Source organism: Moschus berezovskii, chromosome 24 (assembly GCF_049115385.1).
Source record: "Moschus berezovskii isolate FMDL1 chromosome 24, NW_MosBer_1.0, whole genome shotgun sequence".
Taxonomy (NCBI): domain Eukaryota; kingdom Metazoa; phylum Chordata; class Mammalia; order Artiodactyla; family Moschidae; genus Moschus; species Moschus berezovskii.
In genome coordinates, this window is record NC_142483.1 from 13,203,748 (window position 1) to 13,224,809 (window position 21,062).

General features: G+C 51.3%; 1 protein-coding gene across 4 annotated transcripts in view; it reads left to right on the forward strand.

Annotated features, from left to right (window-relative positions):
* Positions 1–21,062, forward strand: part of CACNA1D (calcium voltage-gated channel subunit alpha1 D) — a 342,532-nt gene that overhangs the window by 226,643 nt on the left and 94,827 nt on the right. For all 4 annotated transcript variants that reach the window (XM_055414081.2, XM_088831938.1, XM_088831939.1 and 1 more), the window contains exon 9: positions 7,538–7,707. In XM_055414081.2, the coding sequence (XP_055270056.2) occupies positions 7,538–7,707 (170 nt within the window). The remainder of the gene's footprint in view (positions 1–7,537; positions 7,708–21,062) is intronic.

The following is a 21,062-nucleotide window of genomic DNA, read 5'->3' on the forward strand; positions in this document are numbered from 1 at the left end:
TGGGGTGTCCTGCAGCCCTCTGAGCCATTCGGGAGGCTGGGGAGATGAGAGTTACAGCTGCGATCAACACAGCACAGGGCACGTGCTGTCCAGAGGGGGACAGGGCGATGAGGTACAGGGCCTGGGGAAGACAGACGGCAGGGTCTTCACCATATCCTGTGCACCGGCTTTTCCTCCAGGGGGTTAGTTCTTCTATCAGAGGTCCCTGTTTGTACCCCTCAAGGAAGTTGCTGCTTCCAAGGCTTCCTGGTCCATTTTTGGTAGACTTGGATTATTAGAAATTTTCCGCTTCTGTTGTACTGAAAGCAGTCTTCTGCAATGTCCACCCTCTCCCTGGGAGCACACAACAGGTCTGCTTCCAGAGCCTTCCAGAGGTTGAGGACCAGGGATATGGCTCCTCTGTGGTGTTTCTTCTCCATCTGGCCTCTTGTTTGCCTTTCTTGCCTACGCACTTAGGCAGGGAATGTTCACCTGGCAGGTGGTGCATCACCTGGCCCCACAGGAAGGTCCGTAGTAGCTGAGAAGACAGTGGTGGATGTGCCAGACCCAGGAGACCATGTGGAAGGGGTGGAGGTCACAGTGACCAGACCGTGGAGGATGATTGAAAGAGCAGCCATGTCAGGCCTCATAGGTGCTTTTCTAGGTCGTGTAAGAAAGTTGGGGACTGTATCAGGATCCTGTTATTCTTTTACTCGCATTCCTATTGATGTTAAATGTAGTCCATCACCCAGGGTTTACTCCTTGCCTTCTGACCTCCTCACCAGAATTTCTCCTTATATGAGCTCATCTTAACCCATCACTCCTGTAAAACAAAGCTGATGGCGACTGTCTTCTGTCAGACCTTCTGTTAAGCTCTCAGTTTGGGATTTAAGGCCCTTCTTGGACTGACTGTGTGTGTGCGTGCTGCCAAGTCACTTCAGTCGTGTCCGACTCTGTTACCCTTTGGACTGTAGCCCGCCCAGACTCCTCTGTCTGTAGGGATTCTCTAGGCAAGAATATAGGCCCTTTCCTGGCCTGACTATAAGCTGACTTCTCTCCTAATCCCTTCATATACTTCCTCTCTTCCTCCTGTGACCCACGTTGAGGTCCTTAGGAGGGTGGATTCAGGAGCTGGATGGGCTCGTCTAACCAGCCTCCCCATCCTCAGTTTCTGTATAATGGGAGTGACACCAGCCTTCCCTCGCTGTCCACACTCTCCAGTGAGGATGAGGTGTGAGGATTGTGTGGGGCTCTGTTAAGGACACCTCTGGGGAGGCTGGCAGGCAGAGGGTGTGCACTCAGGTCCGTGGCTGGTATTCAGTGTGGAGAGGGCTCTGGAGGAGGGGAGAGCTCTTAGGCTGGGGCAACCAAGGAAAGCTCGGTCTTGACAAGGGAGCTAGAATTCAGAAAGGGCAAAGGCTGCTCAGGTGGATGGAGCTCTGTGGACAAAGGCTCACGGGGTTGGGGGAGCAGAGAAGAGTGTAGCCACAGTACAGGGTGTACATCTATGAGAAGTGGAGATAAAGCTGGCATAGCAGGTGGGCGAGGGCTGAAAGTCCCTGAGTGCTGGACCTGGGTGTTTGACCTTGATACCTGAGGACAGCGTGAGGGGCCTGAGGCCTTCTGATCAGGATGACACCAGGATGGAGTCCAGGTGTGCACTGATGGTGACCTGCCAAGAGGGAGACAGGCCCCAAGGAAATGCTCTGGCTGCAGCTCCTCCAGCTGTCGCAGTGGGTGGGAAAGGTGTGTGCACACAGGCCAGCGTGAGACCCTTGGCAGTTGTCAGGTCCAGCTGGCAGGGAGATTCCTCCCTGATAGATTGCTCCTTACGGGACATAGACCTTGGAGGGAAGATGTTCTGATGACCTGAGACAGAAACTCCATCCCGCAAGCCTGTAAGTGATTAGGGGAAAGGGCAGGCTGGTGGTGGAGGCTGCTCTTGATGGTATCCATGGGCTCAGACATACTTTTTTTGGGCTTCTGGGCAATCCTAGGAACCGTGGGCTTTCTCTCCTGGTATATTTTGGCCTCTTAAGGAGTAGGGATCATTTTGCTGTGTGTTGTGAACAGACTGGTTCTAAATAGGAAAAGGAGTACATCAAGGCTGTATATTGTCACCCTGCTTATTTAACTTATATGCAGAGTACATCATGAGAAATGCTGGGCTGGAAGAAGCACAGGCTGGAATCAAGATTGCCGGGAGAAATATCAATATCTCAGATATGCAGATGATACCACCCTTATGGCAGAAAGCGAAGAGGAACTAAAAAGCCTCTTGATGAAAGTGCAAGAGGAGAGTGAAAAGGTTGGCTTAAAGCTGAACATTCAGAAAACAAAGATCATGGCATCCGGTCCCATCACTTCATGGGAAATAGATGGGGAAACAGTGGAAACAGTGTCAGACTTTATTTTTCTGGGCTCCAGAATCACTGCAGATGGTGATTGCAGCCATGAAATTAAAAGACGCTTACTCCTTGGAAGGAAAGTTATGACCAACCTAGATGGTATATTAAAAAGCAGAGACATTACTTTGCCAACAAAGGTCCATCTAGTCAAGGCTATGGTTTTTCCAGTGGTCATGTATGGATGTGAGAGTTGGACTGTGAAGAAAGCTGATCGCCGAAGAATTGATGCTTTTGAACTGTGGTGCTGGAGAAGACTCTTGAGAGTCCCTTGGACTGCAAGGAGATCCAGCCAGTCCATCCTAAAGGAGATAAGTCCTGGGTGTTCATTGGAAGGACTGATGCTGAAGCTGAAACTCCAATACTTTGGCCACCTCATGCGAAGAGTTGACTCACTGGAAAAGACTCTGATGCTGGGAGGGATTCGGGGCGGGAGGAGAAGAGGATGACAGAGGATGAGGTGGCTGGATGGCATCACTGACTCGATGGACATGAAGTTGGGTGAACTCCAGGAGTTGGTGGTGGACAGGGAGGCTTGGGGTTCTGCGATTCATGGGGTCGCAAAGAGTCAGACACGACTGAGCGACTGAACTGAACTGAACTGTGTCTTTTTCTACCTCATTTCCTGCATGCCTGCTTGAGCCAGGGGCTGCATGGAAGGGAGAGAGATGTAGAAAGAAAGAAATGGACAGTATTGTCCACTCCTGCAAAAAACCTGTGAAAGTGAAATTTGCTTAGTCATATCTGACTTTGTGACCCCATGGACTGTAGCCCACCAGGCTCCTCTGTCCATGGAATTCTCCAGGTAAGAGTACTTGAATGGGTAGTTGTTCCCTTCTCCAGGGGATCTTCCCAACCTATGGACCTTTGCTGGTAAAGTCATGTCTCTTCTTTTTAATATGCTGTCTAGGTTGGACATAGCTTTTCTTCCAAGGAGCAAGCATCTTTTAATTTCATGGCTGCAGTCACCATCTTCAGTGATTTTGGAGCCCAAGAACATAAAGTCTGTTACTGTTTCCATTGTTTCCCCATCTATTTGCCCTGAAGTGATGGGAGCGGATGCCAAATCCTATAATATATCTAATGGCGTTTCAGCAAGGTTTCATCCATATCACTGCAAAAAAACAAGCTTACTAAAAAGAGTTCAGCATTTGTCTGTGGTTCCACCCTCATCCCAGCCCTGCCCAGATGATAAGAACTTACAGCAAATGTTCACAAACTACTTGAACTAGTTGTGTCCGTCTCCTTCAGGGTGGTTATGACACTCATTTGAAGAACAATCAGATTCGTTTATTTCACTTCTACTTTAAGGGTGTTTTCTCTCCATCTTATCTTTGTTGATTTAATTAAGAATTTAATGTGTAAAATATTAGCATGATTCTAAAAGTTAGATTATAGAAAAAGGTACACTTAGTGTCACTCCTGCTTGATGCCCTCTAGTCCCTTGTCTCCATCCCTTTGTGCTTTGACCTTCAGATAAGGTTTCCTTATATCCTCTTCTTTTGCATCCAAACGATAGCACAATGTATGTGTTTTTTTCTCCAAGCATTTTTAAAATCTCCCTTTGGCTTCCCTGATAGCTCACCTGGTAAAGTATCTGCCTGCAATGTAGGAGACCCTGGTTCGTTTCCTGGGTCGGAAATGTCCATTGAAGAAGGGATAGGCTACCCACTCTAGTGTTCTTGGACTTTCCTGGTGGCTCAGATGGTAAAGAGTCTGCCTGCAATGTGGGAGACCTGGGTTCAATCCCTGGCTTGGGAAGATCCCCTTGAGAAGGGAAGGGCTATCCACTCCAGTATTCTGGCCTGGAGAATTCCATGAACTATATAGTTCTTGGGGTCTCAAAAGTTGGACACAGCTGAGCAACTTTGACTTTATCTGGAATAGGTAGGTTTCTCTCACATGTGAGTTGTCAGATTTCTAGTCACTTGTGAAAGTCTGGTGGTTTCTACTAGTAGACTTGTTACTTTTATAATAGTGAGTTATTTAATCCCTTAGTACTAGGCTTCTAGAATGATGGATTCTTACATGAAATGGATAACTGTTTTCATCGTCCACTGCAGCTGATAACGTTTCAGTGTACTCAGGTGAGATTTTATGGAAATGCAGGATTTGTTGTGAACAAGTTCTTTTCCACTGAGCAGAGAGTGGTGCAGGGTTGATGGGGCACTTGCTGGCTCTTTGAGGTCACTCCATGCCCTAGGATCCCACGTGTCCTTTTGTGCCTCCCTCAGTTCCACTGGCGTCATGTAGCTTAGAGCCCATTCAGAGCTGTTTGCAATTTTTCTCCTTTCGGTACTTGAGAAACCTCCTCCAGTTGCCTTTTATTATACCCAGATTCAACAACTAAATGTTATACTTTTGAACTTCATGTTTGTGCAGTGCTTTGTGATGTTCACGATAGCATCTTGTTGAATGTCTGACTTCATCCCTGTGAGACAGGAGAACAGGCTGCATGTCTGTTTTGCAGGGGAAGAAACTGAAGCTCAGAAACAGAAAGTGACGGAGTGGAGAATAGAGGCCAGGGCTGCAGACTTAGAGCCCAGTGTGGTCTGAGAGGAGCGATGGGGCAGCTGGGTTTGTCACAGAGAGCCCACTCTCTGCACCTTCTCCTCCACCTCATCTCAGAGCCGACAGGAGATTTCTGCCTTGTCAGTCTTAGTTCTGTCCAAATCAGGAAAGGTTATGCGCCTGCTAAGTATTAGGCCATTCAGAACTGTCTAAAGTCAGTTCAGAGAGTTTATATTAACAGTTTTGTTACATGAATGGTTATAATAGTCTTTAGTATTTACAATAAATGGGCTACAAGCCAGAGCTTGGCACTGTGTTTTAGTCTCAGAAATTCTAGTCACAGAAGCGTTTTATTTTGCTGTGTCCCAACTACCAGAATGTGCAACAGTGATGCGGCTTGTTAGAAGGTCTTTTGTGTTTCTGATGTAAAAAGACTTAACGAAATGTGTGACTAGAGCCAGACCCCCGTGAAACTTAAGAGTGACTCTTCTGCTATCTTAGTAATTTGTTTTTTTAAGAACTCAGGTGAGATACGTAACTAGAATCAGAATACCCTGTTTGTACATTTTCATGTGAATTGAGTACTCTTGAGTTCAGAGTGAAACACACAGAAAGGTTTATGCTGGGATATTTCTACTGGGAAAGATTGGAGGCAAAAGAAGAAGAGGGCGGCAGAGGATGAGATGGTCAGATAGCATCACCGACTCAGTGGACATGAATTTGAGCAAACTGTGGGAGTTAGTGGAGAGCAGGGGAGACAGGCGTGCTGCGGTCCATGGGGTCGCAAAGAGTCAGACACGATGTAGTGACTGAACAACAGCAACTACTTTTGGTGAACAGCAGACTTGAAGGCCCACAGACTTGGTCTTTGCAGCGTTTTTAAGAGAACAGATTGCGTGACGCATTTTCATGTTGACGTGTGACACTGCGGGCCCTCACTTGTTCAAGGAGGAGATTCTAGTTCAGGTGTGACATTTTCAGAGTTCAGATTCAGTTCATGAACCTGCCCAGGAATGAGTTATTCAGGTCTGGTATCTCCGGAAGCCAAGGCTGAGAAGCCCCATATTGTTCTCAGGATATGGGTCTTGTGAGCCGCAAGGTGCTGCCTTCAGAGGCCTTTAATTTTGAGAGGGAAGGTGTCTCTCCAGGAGGCTCTAGGCCTTGATTGGCTTCCGCTCACCCCGAGAACCCCCAAGTCGGCTCCCCCGAGAGCCAGGCTCAGGATGCCCCACAGCCTTGCCCCCTCCTCACGTCTCAGCAGGTGAAGGTGGGACAGACCAGCTCTAGCAGAAAGGACAGATCCTGGGGCATCTGAAAACTTGAGGGGCAGTGAAGGTGTCCTTTCTAGTGGGAGCTGGTAGAAGCCGGCACCGTGGGCGGGAGTCTGGTTTCTTACCTGAAGCATCAGTGTCACTAGGTGTTCACGTGTCTCTTCGGCCCATCCACAGCCCAGGGCTGAGGAAGGGCAGGGAGCGAGAGTAGCGGTTGATTTTAAGCAGATCAGCTGCCCTTCCTCGGTTGGGTTGGGTTAACGAGGTCCTGGCAGGGGAGATGCGCTGGCTCTGGACTGGAAGGAAGGCAGACGTGGCGTCCGTCGGCATCCAGCGGTCCGTGTGCAGGAGCTGCACGGCCTGTTGTTGCATCCGCTTTCTTAGCAGCTTTGTAATCGTACTTTCTGAATCCATAACGCGCATACCTTGGCTCCTCTAACAGTTCACGGTTGGAAATGCAGATGCTTCCTTGTATATGAGAACTGGGTAATCATCCACCTGACTTCCTGCCTTGCCTCAGCCAATGTGGGATTCTGTCTATACGCAGAGATCCAGGCTTGCAGACAGGAAAAGTAGAGTAAACCATGAACAGTTGGGAACATTTCCTCGTCTGCCAGAGCCTTTCCAGGGCAGGTGTTCCCATAAATGGGCAACGAATCATGCTCCCTTTTCCCCTCCTATGGGGAGGACTTTGGGGGGAAAGATCGTGGCAAGAAGTGACAGTTAAGAAAGATAACAGTGCTTCACGGGTGCTCCATTTCCTGCCTGGGAAGGGGGGGCGGGGCTGTCTGGGTGTGGGGAGGGCTCTCTGCTCTGAGCCTGTCCACTACTCTGGCTGGATCTGCAGAGGGTGGGGGTAGGGTCTCAGGGCTCACGGTTTAGACAAAGGGGCCAGTATACATTAGGATGCTGAGTGTTACCTCCAAGGATGGAAGAAGCCCTCAAGGACCACAGCCCGGCCCCCTTGGGTCCTTTCTCTCTGAAGCATCGTGCCCGCTACCTGAGGAGGCTCTGCGGGAAGGGGGACATCTCTGAGTCCAGGCCCCTGCTGGGGGATCAAGGGCCTGCTATGATAGCACATGGTATTTGGGGCCTCGGCTCATTGGGAGTACAAAGCTCCTAAGGGGTGCTGGTTTTCTGAGGGACGTGCATGTGCACTGGCGTGGTCTCTGCAGCTCTGACCCCCACAGTCTTGCTTGGGAAGGCACTGTCGTGTGTCCTGTCCACGTGTGTGGCCCCCGTTGTGTGCTCATGTGACTGTACTTGATGCCGTGTGTCCTGCCACAAGACTGCTGTGCGGCCGGGCAGACGGCTCTCAGGGCGGGTCCCGGGGACGTCCTGACGTGTGCCTGTTCTCTTTGCCCCCCTCAGAGAGTTCTCGAAGGAAAGGGAGAAAGCAAAAGCACGGGGAGATTTCCAGAAGCTCCGGGAGAAGCAGCAGCTGGAAGAGGATCTTAAGGGCTACTTGGACTGGATCACCCAAGCAGAAGACATTGATCCTGAGAATGAAGAAGAAGGAGGCGAGGAGAGCAAACGAAATAGTAAGTGGCGCCTCTGCTGCTCGGGACCCATAGGGCCCGTGTGCCGTTCAGATGCCCGCCCGTGGCAGGTATCTCTTCCGCTCTGAGACCCAGACCACCCTCTAGCTCTCCAAATCGGGTTGTTGGCCTGTGCAGCAGAGAGCCCATTTGCGCTGACTCTGCATTTCTGCTTGGGGTGTGGGCTTCAGATACGTATGTTGTCTTGTGGCTTTATAGTTGCAGAGGGTCAGCTGGATGTTCTTCGTGCCCTGGGAATACAATAAGCCTCAGCTCCGGGGCAAGGGTGTGGTAAGATGAGTATGTGCCTTGTACCAGAGATGAAACTGTGGGTCCTCCAATTCAGAATGAGTTATTGGAAGGGACCTTGAAGAGTAGGGTCACTTCCACCCTTCAGCTCCTTGAAGTAGCTTCCATCTGCGCCGAACATGGGACGCCAAATGCTCAGCTCATTGCCCTCCGGAAGACAACAGTTCAGTGTTTAGGGCAGTGTTAGGAGGCATGAGAGTCCATGTGGGCGCTCCAGAGCCCACCCGGCTGGTCCCCCATACTGGGACACTGGGCACTGGGCACCTTCCTGCAGCAGGAAGGTCTATGTTCAGTCCACCACTGGAATTATCACTGTCACCCAAAGCATCTATTTTGTCATATGCTTTTCTTGCTCCTACTCTTCTTGAGATGGTCTGTGCCTCTGGTAAAAGGGGAAATTAAAATTCAGCAGTAGAGTTGACTTAAGCCATTTGTGATGGGTTTTAAATCTAGGCTAGTTGATAGTAAAGACCTAGGGTGCTGGTCCATTGAGAGGTCTGGGAAACCAGATTAGGCCCCGCCCCGTGGAAGATGACTGAGCAGGTCCCACACAGAACCCCTCAGACCGTATGCAGTCAGGCCTCCGTTCAGCAAGGCTGTGCGGGTGCCTGGAGGACTCCTGGGGCGGGGAGGACGGGCCCACACCCGAGTGAATGCAGCACCCGGAGACTTGCGTGCAGGTCGCGAGAGCAGCAGGCCAGGTACCGCGCTGACGGCGGGGGATGGGAGGGCTGGCCACGATCGTCTAGGACTGAACAGTGGGCCCTGGTCCTTGAAGGATGGACCTGAGACGTGTCAGGCGAAACATTCCGAGTCAAGGCAGTGGTGTGAGGAGGACGTGACGGCAGGCAACCAAAGGCTCAGGGAGGCCGTGAAGGGCCACTCCTATGGCTGGAGCCAGGGGCGTGCAGGGAGAATGGGTGAGCGGGGGCTGAGACCCAGGGTGGAGGGCGTGCCTGACCGAGTTGTCCTGCGCGACCGTCCGAGCCTGGGACGCTGAGTCTCTGCTTCTGCGGAGAATGTTTCTTGTCATCAGGGATGCATGCTTGACTCAGTCCTGTGTGCTCATGGTTGGGGGAGGCAGAGCGGGGAGCTGGTGTGTGCAGGCCCCCTGCTTCCCAGGCTGCACCTCTGCCACCTCAAGGAGAGCCTGGGGGCCACCCCCTGAGGGTGAAGGAACCAGGGAGCACTTTATTAGACTAAGTTCCTCAACTGTGAGATGAGAGTTTCCAAGTGGACATTCACGTGAGCTCCACATGTGATAATGCGGTGTAAGGAGTGTCTGCACATCTTTGGCCCGGCTCTGCCTAGGGCGGGGCTTACCGCAGAAGCCCATGGCCTTCACAGAGCACCTGTCCCTGCAGTGAGGCCAGGGACAAGCCTGCAGCTCAGTGCTGCCTGGCCCGCTGTCTTCTTCTTGGTTCCCAAGCTGTGGCCTTGACGCTGCCCCGCAGGGCTCCACCAGCCCCCTGCCCTGTTCTCCTAAGCCCAGCATGTCACCTGTTGTGTATAAACAGAGACAGGTCTTGTCCCTTCTTCTGAGCAGGTTCCCTTGCTCTGTCAGCATTGGTGTGTCCTGTAGGGGCTGAGCGGGGCCTCCTGCAGGCAGATGTTGTTTCGTCTCCTCGTTGCTCCCCCCTCTACTCACAGACAGGCTCCACCTCGTGGAGACAACATCATTGTGGTGGAACTGTTCGGTGGCCTGTGATCTGAGGAGTAGGGATCTCTGCGGGATTTGAGCCAGTGTCTCCCGGTCGCTCTGAGGGTCCAGTGCATTTCCTGTGTCCTGCCTCTGCCTGTGAGGAAACGTCTGATGGCAAAATCAATGCCTCTGCCTGAGGAGACCTTCCCACAGCATCTAGTGTGAGACAGAGCAGAGAAGCTGGCATCGTAACCAAGGGCCCAAAGTCTGCCGTGGGAGCCCAAGGAGGACGTGGGGATGTGGGATGAGGGGGGATACAGGGGAGGCCCTGCGGGAGAGGCTGTGTCCCCGCTGCGCTCTGAGGGACAAGTATGGCCTCTGGTTGTGGAAGGTGAGGGGGAGTGCTTCTCACGCCAATGAAATGGCATAAACAAGGTAGAGTGGTACACATGTTCAAAACCCCTAAGTGTATTTCTTAAGCTGCAGAGCCTCAGAATTCACTGTGTAATGGGCGCGCCGATCCCCAGAAAGCTGCTCTGTGTCTCGGGCGTGTCAGCGTCGTGGCTTCTGCTCTGCGCAGTGAGGCTCTGCGTCAGCACGCGGGACCGGCTTTGCGCTTGGTCTGGAACGGCACCTCCTTCTGGTGCACGCTGACTCATGTGGGCTCGTTTGCCAGGTGCTAGGGCGTCCTGTGGAGCGAGGGCCTTATACCAGGAGACTGGTGTTTCCCCAGTCATCAGAGTTTCGGACCCCCGGTGGATCAGGGTTGGAAATGGAAACGTAAATCCGAGGCTGTGGGAACCATGTTGAGGTTTAACTGACTTGAGAAGAGAGCCCCAAGCCCCCTCCCGGCGAGTGCATTCCCCCGCAGCCCAGACTTCCTGGGGGAGCGGCCCTGCCAGGGTTTCACTGGGGCCTCCGTGGCTGTCAGCCATTTCCCCCTTGTCACAGAAACACAGGGAGGAGGGATTCACCCCCGTGGGCCTCCTCAGCTGCTGAGGGGCTGACTTACCACCCGCACACGCCAAGTCTGGTCTCTATACCTGTTAGCCGGCCGTGAAGTGTGGGCACTGCCGATGTCTTCCCCGAGCTTGTGAGGCTCACCCCCCACCCCAGCCCTGCCCTGGGTCCTCCCTGGGGAAGGGCGGCGGGAGCTCCTGACTGTGCCCATACCACCTCAGGATGCTGACTCCACTGACTGTCTTTTTCACTTGGGTTGGGGGTGCAGTGGGACAGTTTCTTCCCAGACGTGGAGGAATTGAGTAACAGTGAGAGAATAGGCCTCCCTGATGGCCGAGGCTCAGCCTAGACAGAGGGGACCATTGATAACAGCAGGTGTCTATAAGCCCATGGAAGGCAGGGGTGGGCCTGGAGAGCATGGCCACGTCCCTTCTCTGGAGGTGGCTACAATCGAGTTGAGTGACTTGGAATTTGGACTGGAGCACTAGGCACATTACCCAACATCGCTGAGCCCCAGTTTCCTTTCCTGCTGGAAGTGGAGAAAGCTATTTGCTTCATGACAGGGTTGTCATGAGGATTATGTGTTCCATAACTGGTAGGAGTTGCCCCAGCTGTCAGAGGACTTGCTGCTGCTGTTGTCATCAAACTCCAAGAAAACTTGACCTGAAACAAAATTGTTTTTGGACATTCTACTAGATCCCTACCCAAACTCAGAGAGAGTCTGAGTCCTTTTAGGACCCACATCCCTATTCCTTACTGTTGAATAACTCCAAGGTTCTCAAGTATTGACAGAAAACAAATCTGTCAACTCAGTCACTTTCGAGATATAGCAGCCCAACTTGCTGGCCCTTGAAGTGTGTTTCTACCTTGGTGTCAGAGAACAGATGTCAAATCAAGCACTTGGAGATGTGCTCACAGTATCTTTTCTCTCTGATCTACTAAATGTCACTGTCTGCACATGTGGTAGCCAACTCTAGCTGTATGTGACAGTCACCTGGGGAGTGGGGTTGCATCCTGGTGCCATGCCTCACCCCCGTGCCGATTTCGCTGGTGACGGGACCCAGATGTGGCTCCCTGGAGGTTTCAGTGTGAAACCAGGGTTGGGGACTCCTGAATGCCAACATACCAAGTGTCACACTGGGAAGAAGACAGAGGAGAGGCAGTGGGGTCCCTACCTTTAGGGCTGTCTGGTACCATAGTGACAGGTATCTCTGGCTTTGTGTGTCCGCAGATTATTTATGATGCTTGTTCCCTAAATTTGCTGTTAGAAAGCTAGTGTTACACAATTAATTGAATGGACAAGATTCCCTTGGAAGTTAGTTCCTGAGCATATGGGATATTTTCAAGGATAATTTATTTAACTTTTTGCTGAGCTTCAAGTTCCTTAAGAAACTCTGCCAAATCTCAAAGTGATTTTTTAGACGTATGCAGCTGCTTCTGAGTGAACAATGGAGTTTTGCTGGGGCCATTAAAATCTGAAAGCCTCACATTCTATTTTAAACTCTTCTCATTGTCAGTGATTAGTCCTTAAAAAAAACTTAAAAATAATGAAATCCTTTTAAAGGAAGCTCATTCTAAAACTCTGGCCAGAAAAGCAAGGCATTTTCCTGAGGGAACTATGAATGATCAGTAATCCCTGTCAGTGGGGATATAGGATGCCCCAAAGAAGGGAGGGGAGGATACCCTGAAACTCCAGCCCTGACTGCAGGGGAGAACCCTGTCTTTTCTTCATCAGCCCATTCTGGAGGCTGTGAGCATTGTCCCTGCCTGCCTCCCACTGGGATGCTGCCCCCTCGACACACAAGGTTGTCACAGCTGTCACTTCCCGCCTGTATGTGTCACTTTGATGCCTTTTACAGCCATGTTTGATTTGTGGGGTGGGCAGAAAACCAGAGATGGCAAAGCTGTGTGCAAGCACAAGGCATGGACATTTGTTGGTCCTGTTAAAAAAGGTTGTGTCTTCAAATGTTGATTTACAAAACTGCTTTCATCACGGTTAAACCACCTCAGGGTGCAAGTTCAAAATGGAAAACATTCAATTAAAAGCTGTCAAGCAAACAGCAGCAGTTAGAGCTGCATAGGGTAAACACACATCCAGGGCAACTGCCCTCTCTGGAGGGAGCCCAGTGCTGGGGTTATGGGAGACCCCCACCTCCACCCCGGTTGGTCCTGGGAGCCATCATCTGCTGGGGGCTGGCCTCTTGGGAGCCGGTGGGAGACGGACTTCAGGATGGTTGCACCACCGTGATGAGGCAGCCAGGTTTGTGAAGCTCTGACTCAGGGCAGTGTTTGTATTTAATATACTTTGATTACTTAAGTGCTATTTGCCCACTGTAAGGAATTCATATAATACTGAAGTGTATTGAGCATGATAATTCGCTCATCCTCTCCTTAGAGAGAAGCAGGCTTGGCAATTGGGAGCCTGCTCTTTCTGGCCTCATTTGGGCACATGAGAACCTGCGTTTGCACAGACAGCACCCTCACTGGTCCCCACCACTAGATCGCCCAGCACAGATGGCCCTGCCACTTGTCTTTTTTCACTGAACTGTGTTCCGTGGATATCCCTCCATGTTTTGAAACAACATTTTGGCTGTTTTCAGTAAATGGCCGGTTTGAAGCTGCCACAGTGGACTGTATGGTCCATAGCTCATGTGGGCTCTACAGCAGCTGCCAGAGTTGTAGTTTTACACTTGTTCACGTGATCGCTGTCTTCCTCTGCCGCAGGACTGGGAGCTCCATGGAGGCAGAAATGGGGCTCTGCACGGGGCGGCTGGCACCTGGCAGGGTCTTTGTCACATGTCCGAGCTCCCAGTGGTTAGTTGTTGAATGAAAGAACACCAGGTCATCGCTCACGTTTATCAGGTGCTTCCTTTTGGCCAGACGTTCTTCCCAGGGCTGTGGGTGCACGAGTCTGTTACTCCTCATACCGTTGTGAGGCGGGACTTTGACAGAAGAGGGAAACGAAGCACAGAGGGACGAAGCAGCCTCTCAGAGCCACGTGACTGCTGCAGAGCCGGGGTCTGAACCAAGGCTTTGCCACAGTCTGCACATTCGCCGCCTCTAGCCCCCAAATGCCGCAGCTGTGTGGCCGCTGGTGCCCAGGGTCCTGTGGGAGCGATGACCAGGAATGGCTTTACTGGGTCCCAGAGGAGGCCCGTTTCAGAAATGTGGGCGTTATGCCGAGTGACACCACTTCCCACTGCCACCAGCCGTGTGTAAAAGCTTGCCCTTTGTCCATTCACCGTTCCTCCTGCTGCCCTTGCGCTGCCCTGGGGCGTGTGGCCTCTACTGCAGAGATTCGCCAGCCTGGAGCAGCCCTTGTATCACAGAGCTGCCTGGGGCTGGAGACCCTGGAATCGTCTTGAGACCCAGAAAAGGGGGTTTTCATGGTTGACCACGCCTCGCCAGTGCTTGTATCATTATACTAACTGTATGTCCTGTTTACCTCTTAGAGCAACTCTCTGAAGTGCGGGTTCAGCTGTTATTCACATCTTACGGTTTAACACCGTTAGGTTACACGTCCACGGTCATTCTGCCAGTCCGTGGCAGGGCTGGGATTCGACCTGGTCTGTTTAGGTCCAGTACCCGCTGCTTTAGCCCAAGTGTCCTGCTGCATGGGTTGATGCTGGCTGGACTCACAGAGCCAGTCAGCACCTAGGACTCCTGCCGGTGTGCCCTCTCCCTAATGCCCTTCCTAGAGGGGAACCCCAACCTTGGGAACATTTGTCCAGAGTGGGTTAGTTGGTTGTTTATTTAGGTCAGGTTGTTTGTTTGTTTGCAAACTATTTGCTTTACAATATTGTGCTGGTTTCTGCCGTATATCCACAGGAATCAACCGTAGGTATACATGTGTCCCCTCTCTCTTGAACCTCTGTCCTGTCTCCCACCCCTCTAGGCAGTCACAGAGCTCCCAGTGTCACACAGCAAAGTCCCACTGGCTGGCTGTTTTACATGTGGTGCTGTGTAGGTTTCCAGTCCTCTCCATTTGTCCCACCCTCTCCCTCCCACACTGTGTCCACAAGTCTGTCTGCTGTGTCTGCGTAGGACAGGTTTTTGAAGACAGGCGTTATAGTATACTAGCCACAGAAGGTGCACGTTCACTCTGCCGGTCAGGTCCTGAACTGTGGATTTCTTCGTGGGAGGAGGGCAGATTTGGGGTTTGCCTATCCGAGCCTGTGGGTGGGGCCGCCTTCAGCATCCTCAGGCCTGTTGGCGTTGCTGTTGCTGCCCTCTACTGAAGCATAATGAAATTGCCTGTGTTCCACTGAAGGGGTCACAGTGGCCGACTTGCTAAAAGAGGATAAGAAGAAAAGGAGGTTTTGCTGCTTTCGCCAACGCAGGGCTAAAGATCACGGTAAACTGCTGAGCTTGAGCTTCCTCTTCGGGAAACTCTTTTCCCAAGACCTCTGACGCCTGTTCCTTACACATGGCATGGTGTGAGGTGCATGTGCTGTGTGGTGTGTTTGTGAGACGCCTGTATTTTCATTTGATTTCTTTGAAACTTGTTCGTGCTGTTTTCCTCTTGTCTTTTCCCCCAATATATGTCTTAGCCAAGACAGCGTTGCAGTTTCCTCTTTGTTTGAACTATACCTTTTAAAGAAGCAGCTGAACCAACTCAGAAGATTTATTTAATTCTGCATGAATATTCTTAGACTGGAAGACAGACTTTTTAAACACTTCCCCCCAAATGATGCTTTTTAATCTAAACTGTTTGGAAATTCCAGTGATGTTGTTTGATTGATTTTTCTTTTCCAGGTTACATGTTTCAGTTGGCCTCTGCATCTTGCAGAGGTCCCTGGCTGGTTTGCCCAGGACCAGGCTAAAGTTTCAAGTGCTAGTTTCAAGAATGAAATTAAAAATAGACTTCTAGAGGATGCCATGATTTGGGGGCACTTGCCTTTACAAATGGGAATGGGGAAAGGGCTTATGTGGAAAACAGTTTCAGTCTATGCTCTAAAGCAGTGCTTAACACAGCCTGTCATCAGAACCCTTGGCTTGGCATCAGGACCATCCCCATGCAGGGCAGTTATGCAGACAGCTGGTGTCCTGCCTGCTCGAGCCATCCCTGTGCTTTCCCTGTGCACATGTGGTTGCTGCCACCAAGGTCGGTCCTGGCCACACAACCTAGGAGCCTCCATGAGAAGATTCAGACTTGGGGACACAATGCCAGCTGCCGGGAGAGCAGAGAGTTCACGGTGCCCTGTTTGCTCGCTCGTGGGAATGCCGAGCGCAGAGGTGATGGGAACTGGACTTGAGCAAGGCTTGGGTGGTCTGAATGAAGGATGTATTCGAGTCCTACTCTCCTCAGAAGGTCCCGAAGTGGGAAGGGAGAGTGGGTACAGATATGAGCCCTTTGTCACTCTGAGAACACGAGGTGGCTCCGAGAGAAGGAACTTGTCTGAGAGTGGGCCTGAATCTGGGGTGGAGACAGCTGACTTGTGCCACCGCGGTGCTAGGAATGGGTTTGTGAAGAAGAGGCTGGGCGTGGGGACCTCCTCAGGCCTCTGCAGGAAAAATGGGCTTGCGCTAAGCGGGAAATGCTGTGATGGTATGAGAAAAGAGTTTGCAAAGACTGACTTAGGCTTCCCACTCTGAGAAGTTACATGAGCAGCTGAGTGCTCCCTATCCCAGGGAGACCCCCTCCTTGAGCTTGTAGGTGCCCCCCACCCCCAGCTGGTGCTTGGGCCTTGTGACTTTTCAAGGATTCTTGAGAATTCCAGGTTAGCCTTGAGATCTGCAGGATTAGGAAGCAGTGTAACTTTTTAGAAAACTTGCTGTATTTTGTTGGGGGTGGAGCGTTTTTTTATTTAATGGAATACTTAGAAACCCAGAAGGCCCCTGGCATTACTGATGATGCTACTGGGGTGGGAGCCCTCGTGGGGATGCTGTGCTCCCACTATTGCTGGTCATACAGAAATAGTTGCTGGCAGGGCATGATTCTTGCTTTAGACAGAGACACCTTGGTCTGGCCTTGACCCATATTCTCCAGCACGAGCCTGGCTTCTTTACAGCAACGAGAGTCTGTTAGCCTGTGATGGCTGAGCGTGTCACCCCTAGCAAGCACAGGCAGATTCCTCCAGGGGACGTCATGGCACTGCTCGTGCTTGTCATGAAAATAAGATAAAAACACAAGATCATGGCTGCGGAGCCCCTGTCCCCAAGGAAGGCAGCTATGATCCTGCCACTGCTCAGTTATCTAACCTGACCGCCCCCAGCCCCACCTTTGAAAGAAAAGAGTGAGAAGGTTTAGGCTGCTTGCGCACAGAGGGAAATGCTCGAAGAGACCCCTGAGTGCAAGAAAGCGTCTTCCATGGAGAACAGGGTAACCAGGTTCCTAAAGGCCCTGGACATCTGTGAGTGAGGCTGTCAGTGTGACCTGCTCCAGGAGGGGCCTGCCGAGCTCCGGGCTCACTTGGCAAGGGTCGCCAGGGTCTCCCAGGGGTGCTCCTTCCTGTGCTGCTGTACTCCCCAGGGTGCTCTGCCTGGGGGTGACTTGGAGCCAATCATTACAGGCCGACTGCTGGCCTCCTGGCCACCCTCCCGAGGGGTGGGCTGTGACTTCACAGTACTACTCACCTCTTGCTCTCTTTGCCGATCTGGGGGCGTGCGAGGGAAACCCCCTTGGTTCTGGGAGTAAAACCAGGGTGTTTCCTCTTCACAGCAGCAGTCCTGTCAGGTCAGAGGTAAATGGGTCTTAGAGATGAAATTGACCAATAGCTCATTTGCAGATGCAATAACTAAGCCCTGGGAGGAAAGGGGACTTGTCCCAGCAATGGCGGAGACCAAGCCTTTCTGACATCTATCCTGGAGGCAGGAAGCTGATCTGGGATTTTGCTGTGCCTGTGAGTGGGGGGAAGGGCCAGAATTTGGGGGGTGCCTGTTTGGATCCGGACACAGACTCACTGTCACTCCTGGACATGCACATCCATGCCCACGTGCATGCATGCACTTGTGTATTGATTTCCCTCTGAATCCACAGGCTAGGCGGATACGGTTGAGAAGTGCGTTGTCCTTCAGAGAGACGGTAGATAGAGGAATGTTTACATGGTGGTGAAGATACTGTTGAGCTGGCCTGAAAAACAGCACGTTTCCTGGTTTATTTCATATGGCATCACGCATGATGGCATCCGGGCCCTACAATTAGATCCTAAAGAGAAATAGTGTGACCTGCTATCCGCGGAGAGCAGGGGCCGAGCCAGGCTGCCTGGGAGGCCCTGGCAGCTCTCACTTACAGTCCAGGGTGTCCCGGGCTGCTGGCTGGCACCATCCCCCCGCCGACCTACCACTGGAGGCCCCTTCTCAGCGTACACACGCTGGAAGCCCAAGGATCTGCCCAGGGGCTCTCCCTAGAGATCCCAGGGCCTGGCAGATGCAGGGCCCGTCAGCATTGTGGCATAGGCCACAGGCTTGTCCTAATGCCTGGTTTCAGCTGGAGTCACTGAAAATTGCTTTCAAATTTATATTTAAAAAATGAAAAGTTCTTGAACAAATCTCTAAAATTTCCTGAAATATGTGGGGACAAAGGACTGATAGCCTCTCTGCATGCAGATGGCCCTGACTCCTTCTATAGGAGGGTCCGGATTCTGTCTGAGGGGGTCCCTCTGCTGCAGCCCTAATTAGACCTAGTCACTTGTCAGCAGTGAATGCTGAATGCTCACAGGGAAAGAGCGGTCACCCTGAATGGGGCAGTCCTGATGCTGAGGCAGCCGGTTAGGGAGAATGCCACGTGTTCTGATAAAGTCGTCTGTGGGTTTACTTCCTTGGGCTTTTATGAGTCTTTCTGTTTGGGCTTTTATGAAGTCCCTGTAGTCCCTGGCACACCTGTATTTTTGTACAACACCCCCCCCTCCCCATTTGCTGGGCTGATCTCCTGGAAGTAGTCTGGCTCTACGCCAGGTTTCCAGGGGTTGAGGGTCATTAGGACAGCACAGCATGGCTGGCAGGTAACAGGCTTACTGGTTTTTGGAGCTTTTTGATTTGTGGAGTTTTAAGTGTATACCAGTGCACATACCAACATGTACCGATGCTGAATCACACACCATTGTATTTAAGGATGTACCAAAGCCACAGGGTTGTTGCATGGTGAGGGTGGCAGAGGAGAGTTTTCTTCTCTCACATCGGAGCTGTGTGTCCCAAGGCAAGGGGGTCAGTTCTCTCATCTGTGAAATCACAGCATTCGTTCATGTCCTCTTAGAAGCCCCTTCCAGTTCTAACAGTCTCTGATTCTCCTGTCTTGATTTTTCAAAACGTAGATGAGATCCTGTTGGGGCTAAGTGAAGTGAAGTGCATATCAATTTAGGAATGTTAAAAAAAAGAATGTCTGGTGCAAGTGAAGGGTTCAGTTCAGTTCAGTCACTCAGTCGTGTCCGACTCTTTGCGACCCCATGAATCACAGCACACCAGGCCTCCCTGTCCATCACCAACTTCCGGAGTTCACTCAAACTCATATCCATAGAGTCGGTGATGCCATCCAGCCATCTCATTCTCTGTCGTCCCCTTCTCCTCCCTCCCCCAATCCTTCCTAGCATCAGAGTCTTTTCCAGTGAGTCAACTCTTCGCATGAGGTGGCCAAAGTATTGGAGCTTCAGCTTTAGCATCAGTCCTTCCAGTGAACACCCAGGATTGATCTCCTTCAGAATGGACTGGTTGGATCTCCTTGCAGTCCAAGGGACTCTCAAGAGTCTTCTCCAGCACCACAGTTCAAAAGCATCAATTCTTCCGCGATCAGCTTTCTTCACAGTCCAACTCTCACATCCATACATGACCACGGGAAAAACCATAGCCTTGACTAGACGGACCTTGGTTGGCAAAGTAATGTCTCTGCTTTTTAATATGCTATCTAGGTTGGTCACAACTTTCCTTCCAAGGAGTAAGCGTCTTTTAATTTCGTGGCTGCAGTCAGTATCCGCAGTGATTTTGGAGCCCCAAAAAATAAAGTCTGACACTGTTTCCACTGTTTCCCCATCTATTTCCCATGAAGTGATGGGACCAGATGCCATGATCTTTGTGTTTTGAATGTTGAGCTTCAAGCCAACCTTTTCACTCTCCTCTTTCACTTTCATCAAGAGGCTTTTGAGTTCCTCTTCACTTTCTGCCATAAGGAAACTAGTCGATCTGATCACATGGACCACAGCCGAATGTGGTCCACTGGAGAAGGGAATGGCAAACCGCTTCAGTATACTTGCCTTGAGAACCCCATGAACAGTATCAAAAGGCAAAATGATAGGATACTGAATGAGGAATTCCCCAGGTCGGTAGGTGCCCAGTATGCTACTGGAGATCAGTGGAGAAATAACTCTAGAAGGAATGAAGGGATGGAGCAAAAGCAAAACCAGTACCCAGTTGTGGATGTGACCAGTGATAGAAGCAAGGTCCGATGCTGTAAAGAGCAATATTGCATAGGAACCTGGAATGTTAGGTCCATGAATCAAGGCAAATTGGAAGTGGTCAAACAGGAGATGGCAAGTGAAGGGTAAAATGTTTAAATGTACAAAAGCTCCTTGGTTATGCCCACTGGGCCCGGTGTCTTGTACGCTTCTGAAAAAGGGAACACTCCTGTGGCACTGAGGGAGAGGCCGGATGGGAAGGTTGCCAGGACCCCGGCTAGAGCGTGGCTCTGAGGCTCGGGTGGAGGGACTGGATCCACATCTATTTCCGGGGCTGAATGAGGTCACCACGTTCCGCTGGAGTCACTGCTGTCTTCCTCCACCCGCCCCTTCCTCTCTTCCTCCTGAGCCCCCTGGGGCATGATTGCAGAGCAGATTTATTTATTAGAGTTCTGTGGCTCTGCAGGTGTCAAATAGTGATGACAGAAAAGTTGCTCTCGATACAATAGGCTAGGTTAAAATAACTCAGCTTAAGGCAGAAAATGTGATACAAACTGGGAGTGCAGGCCGAGGCTGGTCAGAAGTGTGGAAGGCTGTTGACACGAGAATCCTCTGTGTGGCCGTAGAAGTGGGTGGGGTGAAGTGACCCTGGACTTGGACCATCCAGAGAGAGTCACCTTGCTTCCAGGGAGCTCCAGGAAAGCTTTGCTGAGATGATGAATTCATCATGCAGGAGCCTCACTGACAGCCTGACCCTGTGGATCACTCTGTACCTCCTCCCTGTGAAGTTAAAGTACGCCCCATTTTAACAGATGAGAAAATGAAGCCTTGGAGATGTTCCGTCACAGATGAGGGGGTAAAATTAGGCCTGGCCAACCTGAGAGGCCTGCGCTCAACCACTGTCCCACCCTAGAAGGAGGGAGCCCGCTTGGTGAGCAGGAGGATCCTCTCCGTCAGTGCAGTCCTGACACCGTGCCCCACAGTTAGCCTCGGTTTCTGCTTGGGGAGTTCAGTTTGGCTTCTTATCTCCGCACCCCCAACCTCAGTCAGGGAGCAGCTGGTACATTTCATTCACTAGTTGACATGGAACCAGAAATGCAAAGTAATGTCCGCCTACCTTT